The sequence below is a fragment of the Malus domestica genome, chromosome 09 (assembly GCF_042453785.1).
Source record: "Malus domestica chromosome 09, GDT2T_hap1".
Classification (NCBI taxonomy): Eukaryota; Viridiplantae; Streptophyta; class Magnoliopsida; order Rosales; family Rosaceae; genus Malus; species Malus domestica.
The window spans coordinates 10,800,644-10,808,811 of NC_091669.1; the positions used below are offsets into that span (position 1 = coordinate 10,800,644).

At 36.5% G+C, this 8,168-nt stretch overlaps 1 protein-coding gene across 1 annotated transcript; it reads left to right on the forward strand.

Annotated features, from left to right (window-relative positions):
• The first annotated feature begins 6,424 nt into the window (after positions 1 to 6,424).
• On the forward strand, positions 6,425 to 8,168 carry LOC103410840 (7-deoxyloganetin glucosyltransferase-like). The gene is made up of 2 exons (XM_008349498.4): positions 6,425 to 6,992; positions 7,090 to 8,168. The coding sequence occupies exons 1-2, from the start codon at positions 6,464 to 6,466 to the stop codon at positions 8,016 to 8,018; spliced, it is 1,458 nt and encodes a 485-aa protein (XP_008347720.2). The 5' UTR covers positions 6,425 to 6,463; the 3' UTR covers positions 8,019 to 8,168.

Here is an 8,168-nt window from a genome sequence, read left to right on the forward strand (position 1 = left end):
AGTGCCCTATAATCCATGCGCATCCTCCAAGTACCCTCCTTTTTCTTCACCAAGAGCATTGGAGAAGAGAATGGACTATGGCTTGGTCTGATGAAACCTGATTCTAGTAACTCCTTGACACATTTCTCTATTTCAGTTTTCTGGAATGGACCATACTTGAAAGGTCGAGCACTAGGTGGTTTGCATCCTTCCAACAAGGGTATTTTGTGATCATGTGGTCTGGATGGTGGTAGCCCAGATGGGCTTTGAAAAATAGGTTGATATTTTGCTAACAAAACTTGCAAATCATTATCTTGGTTAGAATTCAACTTAGAATGAGTGGATGGAACTGTGTTGTCTGCACCAACTTGCAAAACAAATAAGGCAGCTCCTAGGTAATGTTCATGGGTGAGTAACTTGTCCATTTGTAAGGAAGAAATGGATTGAGGTTCTTGGGGCTGAGGGCTTGATATGGAAAAAGTAGTGGTGCCAACTACAAACTGCATAATCATCTTATCAAAATCCCATAGTACTGGTCCTAATGTTCTCAACCATTATATGCCCAAAACAATCTCACAAACACCCAAATGGAGAGCATAGAAATCAAGCACAGTTGCATAATTTTGTATTCAAATGGAAACTTGAGCTAAACATCCAATGCTAGTGAAGGATCCCCCATTTGCAATCTTCACAATAAATGGTTGTGTGGTATCTAGATGACCCTTTAATTGTTTGACTAATGAGATATCAATGAAATTATGTGAACTACCTAAATCTACCAAGAAAATAGCAGGACAATTGAGTACTAACCCACTGATTTTCATTGTTCAGATGGACTTTGGACTATGCATTCCATATACTGCATAAGCGGTTACCTCAGGCTTTTCATTGTCATTAGAGTGATGCTCGATAATGTCTCCATTTTCGTACACATCTATAAGGAGCACACACATGCTCTCTTGAAAAATTTTCATCATAGTTAAAACACAACCTATTCTTCCTTCGAAATTCAACTTCTGCTGCTGTTAAGCGCTTGAAATTCCCATTTCTTGAACAATTCTTAGTCTTTGGCGTGTTGGTGATATCAAATAAATCTGTTGGACTGAACTGAGATGCAAATGAAGTGTTTCTTGAAAAAGATCGAACCTTCAATTTTGCTTGTTTGGCATCCACTTGTTGGGAGTAAGCAATGGCTTCATGAACATCAAATGGTCGTAAGAGCTTGACATCATGGTGAATTTCCAGTTTCAAACCCTCGATGAAGTAGCTTTTTAAGAGTCCAGAGGTCATTTCCACCGTACGATTTGCCAACCTCCTGAATTCCATGATATAGTCTTTGAGTAATCCAAATTGGCAAAGTTTCATTAAATTTTTCAATGCAGTCCATAAGGTCAGATGAACCTATCTTTGTAAAATCTTCCCATTTGGGATAGTTCTTGACGCAGTTCACCCATTGAAACCATTGAAGGGCTTCATTTTCCATATGAAATGAAGTCATACGAACTTTCTTGTCTGCTGGGATATCAAAGTAATCAAATTAATGCTCCGTCTTGTAAATCCATCCAAAAGGATCGTCCTCTTCCGGAAGCAAGGAAAATCCAATTTTACCAGAGGTGGTATTGGTTGAAATCCTGAATCATGACGGTTGAGATTCTGGGTTCTTGAATCATCACGCAGAATAGGGTCAGAGTAAGTTGCATCTGATGAATCTCTTGGGCAACCCATTTCACATTTGTCTAGAAAATTGCGATGAACCTTCTCAATTCGAGCATCTGAAGAATCTTGACGCCCTTCCATGGCATCGAACCTTTGGAGCAGTGTATTGAGAGTGTTGTTTATCACAGTAAGATGATTTTGCGATTCCATAGCTTTCTTTGTTGATGCACGAGTCATACGACAGCAAAGAAGGGATGGAGAAATCAGTACTGGCTTGATACCAATGATAGATCCCTTGATCAACCTTAACCTAGAGAGGCCATGAGAGGACTCGAAGAGAGAGAATGACAAAAGAACTTGGATATTATTTCATAAACTGTTTTCTGTTTCTTACAAAACCAACTATAAAGCAACTTTCCCAACTACTTTTACCTAATTATAGCTATACTAATAACTTTATTACAAGTATTACAGTTTCATCACTTAGATGATGACATCTGGCACAAACACAATTGCTTTATAACCACTATTAGCTACTAGAAATCCCCTCAAAATCCTAACACTGCCTCTATAGTTGCAATGAATGGGGCATTGGCATGGAAATTAGTAATGATGTGAAGAGGGATGAAGTAGAGAGGCTTGTCACAGAGTTAATGGATGGGGAAAAGGGTAAGAAGATGAAAAATAAGGTCATGGTGTGGAAGAAGCTTGCAAAAGAAGCTACTGGTCCACATGGTTCTTCATCCAAAAACTTAGACATGCTAGTTAATCAAGTGCTACTAAGAAAAACTAGACGTCATCCGTAAGAATATTTCTAGTCATGTATTCTTTTGGCCCTGTCAATGCTTTGTCATTGTTGTTCATTGCCTTAATTAATAATCGACTCTAGCTATATTAAACATGTAATATTGCAGTACCATACAATAATTTTTCAACGTAATTCTTCTATCTCCTCATCAGTCATTAAATTATACATGCATTATTAGGCATTAAACATGTATTATATTGTGTATCAACTTGAAGAAAAAAAAAAGCAACATGGCATAAGAAGCCATAAGTATTCATTAGTATTTAAATGCATAACATCGAAAAGAAGAAAACATAAACTGTAACATCCCACATTGCCCAAGAGAGTGGATCATGTAAGCCTTATATGTATATTCCCATCTCTACCTAGCACGCGGCTTTTTGGGAGCTCACTGGCTTCGGGTTTTGTAAGAACTCCGAAGTTAAGCGAGTTCACGCAAGAGCAATCCTAGGATGGGTGACCCACTGGGAAGTTCTCGTGTGAGTTCTCAGAAACAATACCGTGAGGGCGTGGTTGAGGCCCAAAGTGAACAATATCGTGCTACAATGAAGTCGAGCCCGGGATGTGGTGGGGCCCAGGTTGGGATGTGACACAAACAGGATTAAAGCAAATTTGTCATAAGAAGACATAAGTATTCATAAGTATTCATTAGTTGACATATGAGATTTAATTAGGGGCATTAGTGAAAAGAGAAGAAAGAAATTTTAGACAAAATTAATACATAGATTTGACTGTAAGATAAATTCACATGGCATCCATTGAGTGGGAAAGACAAATAGGGGAAGGCAAGTGAAGAATGTAGCCAGCATTCCTCTTAGAGGAAATCAAATCATATTTTGATTCCTCGTCTCCCTTACCTTAATTTGTTTGAATGCTAAGAACATTTTCAATGGAAATGTCAAATCCTAGGTGCAATGTCATTGTGCATATTTGACATAAAAAATCTCTCTAACCAAAGTGTTATTTGCTGACTGGAGTTGAGGCTTTGTGATTTGTAATCAAATATGACATCGATGTCAAATTTATTTTTAATTTATTTTAATCGTGGGTCTCTTATTCCACTAACATTTGAACCAATAAAAATTTTGAAATTTTTTAATAATTACAAGCATTTAAAATTCTATTTAAATAATAAAATAATATTTGACAATTCTATTAGAGAAATACAAAATTTGACATAAGACTTCAAATTGTCATAGCAGTCATCAATTGTAATTTGACTTTTATAATTTGACATTTCCTTTGAAGATAGTGTAATCTTCTTTCCTTGAAAATTTCCTTAATCTCCTATTTTGGCTGCCCTCGATGCTTATCTACAGTTTTGCTAATTAAGCTTCTTCACCTCAGTCAGCAAGCACCCTAGATGGCTCGATCCAAAGAAACGTATTATTTGGAGAGATTAGAACTGCACGAGGGATGGGCAACGGTTATGGCGGACGGGTAACTGCGGTTATTTACCCATAATCGTTTACCCGTTTGGTAATTGCCTAAACGGTTATACTCATACCCATAACCGTTTATAAACAGCTAACCATACCCATAACCGCATACTCATTTAACCGTAACCGTTTAATACCCGTTTACCCATTTATCCTTTTTAACCCGTTTATTTTTTTTTTTACCATTACCCATTTTTCACCCGTCTACATGTTTTTTAACAACTTGAAAATTAAAAAAAAATTGTCATAATTTTTTTTTTTTACAATTAAACACCGTTATAGGTACATTCATCATACATTTCCATATTTTAATTTTTTAAGTCCTTATACCATTCCAATAATTGAAATAATAGTTTACGGACGATATTTTTAACTGTTACCAATGAAGGTAAATATAATATTTGCTAAGTATTATTGGGTTACAAAAATTGTTTAGAAGACATTTATGTCAAAGCATTTTTGTCAATTTCACAGTTACCCGCAAGGAATTTAAATTAATTTGGCCAATTCTTTGATAATAAGAATCATCATTCCTGTAGCAGTGTTATTGAGAGAATGACTGATGAATTCCTTGCTAATTTATTGGGTGCTAAGTATTATTGGATCAAGAACATGGTTTGTGTTAGTTTTACATATATAAAATAAATGGATGAAGGGTTACCTGTTTATAACCGTGGTTAATACCAATAACCGCTTATTTAAATTTCGGGAGTAAACGGTTATACCCATAACCGTTTATTTATCTAAACGGTTACCCATAACCGTAACCGTTTAATTTAAATGAGCGGGTGACCGCGGTTACCCATAATCAATGGGTATAAAGTGGATGACCTGGCTATTTAATGTGGACAAGGCTCTTTTTACTCCCTTTACTTTTCATCTGATACATGCGGTATTGGATGTGTTGGAATTTTGATGAGCCCATGACATATTTAACAATAGAAATAACAAGAGATAGAAATAATACTTAACAATAGAAATAACAAGAGATAGAAATAAAACTCAAAAGTGTGTAACAATGGAACATCCAAAATATGCTCTCAATTGATATAGCAACTTGACATACTTGAGAGGCCTATTACTCTTTTACACCTCCTATTTCTTGATTCTTTTTTTTCTCTCTCTCTTGGTGAACATAGTGCTCATGGCAACTCAGAGGTTTGGCTCGTTCAAATTTGTAAGGTCATAATGTATTTATATATGGTAGCGGTTAAAACCTCAGGACGATTATGTGAAAAAGTAATAAATTTGATGGGATTATTTCAAGGCGTGTCCGTGTAATCTCATAATTTTTTTTTATGATATGACAAGTTTTCGGATGAAATTTTAGTAAATGGAGTTTTGTGAAATCAATTTTATACTCATGGAGTGTTATTGTAATTTTGAAAATCTCAAGGTTTTTTTTTATGAAATTACAAAAAACCTCAATATATGGATTTTTTTTTTAAATTAAATTTTTTGGAATTTTCAGAATTTTGGGTCTTTGGAGGCAGAAGTTGGTTGCTTACTTGACACAATGAGGTATATAATTATACACCCAATTAACTTTGATCTTTATGTTTTTAATAATTGAGAAAGAGTAGTGTTAATAATTGAGAAATCTGTGTTAAACATGTTTACATGACAAATTCATCTTAGAGATTTGTTTGGTTTTGAAATTCCATCAAAAGCTAAGGTTTTTGTGCGATTGATTTTGTGAGGAAGATAAGGCACGACCTTCTAATTTGGTTTTTTTCTCCCTCATTTTTGAATTCCTTCAAAATCTTGCAATTTTACGATCTATAATTACAAAGAAATAAGATCATGGTGTCGCCGGTGTGAAATTATTATATGATTTTACGATATATATGATTTCTCCTACCATGATTTTACGATCTATAATTAATTAGTCAAAGATACAAAACAACATCCAATTTTTATAGAAATTTAGATAACAACTCCAGCACTATCAACAAGAATGGAAGAACTAGTGCATATAACCAAAGAAAATTGAGATGGTAAAGTAATATTTCAGCAATATAAAACAAAGTGAAGGGACCCCCCTTGATTTTAATGGTAAATGACCAACAAGATTATTGTATAGCATCTTCCCTATAGATTTCCTAATCCTTACACTACCGTAAAGCATTTCTCTTTCTCTATTGAACAAGGAGAAAAGCCGTGAAGCCGTAAAGCATTTCTCTTGCTCGATTGATTTTTTCGTTGCACGGGTATTTGTTGGCGGCCACATCTACTATTAAGTCAATCCGTAAAATGACCCTGCCTATTTTCTTTGAAATCTCTCTAAATTTACTTAACCTGTTGCACAGGAAGGATAGATTTTTCAGTGTGATCGGCACACGAAGTGGTACATCACGTGTCATTATATAAATAGTAGGATTTGTGTGTCAGAAAGTTAATAACTTAAAAAATAAAATTTTCCACCACTTACATAAGAACACGTGATTTACCATCCGTGCTTCCGTCACAATTAAAATTTTTCTCCATAAGGAAGCCAGAACGGTAGATGTTGAAAAGTAGCTCAGTAGCACTATAAATGTCTGCGTTTGAGCATGCACTGCAATGCAAACATATAATCTAAATGGGTGCCACAGCAGTAGCTACTAAGCCTCATGCTGTTTGTATTCCAGTGCCAGCTCAAAGCCATATAAAGGCAATGCTTAAATTTTCAAAGCTACTCCACCATAGAGGCTTTCATATTACATTTGTCAACTCGGAGTTCAACCACAAACGCTTTCTAAAATCCTCGGGCCCCAACTCCCTTGATGGCTTGCCTGATTTCCAATTCAAAGCCATCCCAGACGGCCTTCCAGATTCAGATGCAGATACCACCCAAGATGTCCCATTGCTTTGTGATTCAATCAGAAAACAAAATTTCTTGGCTCCCTTCCGTGAACTACTCATGAAACTCAACGGTGATGCCATATCAACATCCACTAATCCTCCAGTAACTTGCATAGTTTCAGATGGTTTCATGTCGCCGTTCACAATCACAGCCGCTGAAGAGATTGAAGTCCCTATAGTGCTGTTCTACACTATTGCTGCATGCAGCTTTATGGGCTGTATACAATTTCGTGCTTTGGTTGAAAAGGGACTTGCACCACTCAAAGGTGACATAAAAACAACTTTTCAAACAATTGCTTAATTTGTCTTTTAACTCTTATTTGCTTATTTCTAAGCATGTAAATGAATTTTTTCGTGTTGTAGATGATATCAGTTTGACAAATGGCTATTTGGAAAAGGTTATAGATTGGATTCCAGGAATGAAAGATATCCGTTTAAAGGAGCTCCCAACCTTTTTTCGAACTTCAGATCCTGACGACATCATGTTTAACTTCATAATGGAATCAACCGATAGAGCTCATAAAGCTTCTGCAGTTGTTCTTCATACTTTTGATACCTTGGAGCCAGATGTTTTGGGGGCTCTCTCATCTATGCTTCCACTTGTTTATCCAATTGGCCCTCTTCAATTACATCTCAATCAAATACCAGAACACCCCTTGAATATTGGATATAGTCTATGGAAAGAAGAAACAGAATGCCTCGACTGGCTAAACACTAAGGCGCCAAATTCAGTTGTGTATGTGAATTTTGGCAGTATAACAGTTACAACACCTGAACATCTTGTCGAGTTTGGCTGGGGACTTGCAAACAGCAAGGTTCCCTTCTTTTGGGTAATTAGACCTGATTTGGTTATTGGCCAATCAGCGCTTTTGCCGGCTGAGTTTTTGGCTGAAACAAAAGAAAGAAGTCTCATTGCGAGTTGGTGCCCACAAGAGCAAGTCCTGAACCACCCATCAGTGGGAGGATTTTTAACACACAGCGGTTGGAATTCAACCATGGAGAGCCTCACTGCAGGAGTGCCTATGCTCTGTTGGCCATTCTTTGGCGACCAGCAGATGGACTGCCGCTATAGTTGCAATGAATGGGGCATTGGCATGGAGATTAGTAATGATGTGAAGAGGGATGAGGTAGAGAAGCTTGTCAACGAGTTAATCGAGGGAGAGAAAGGTAAGAAAATGAAAAATAAGGTCCTGATGTGGAAGAAGCTTGCAGAAGAAGCTACTGAACCACATGGTTCTTCATCCAAAAACTTAAACATGTTAGTGAATCAAGTGCTACTAAGAAAAATCTAGACGTCATCCGTAAGAATATTTCTGGTCATGTATTTCTTCCTTTAGCTCTAGCGATGTTTTGTTATTGTTATTCATCGCCTCAAATAATAATCGGCTATAGCTATATAAACGGTAGGGTGGTGCTATCCACGCAACCCCTTTTACTTTGCA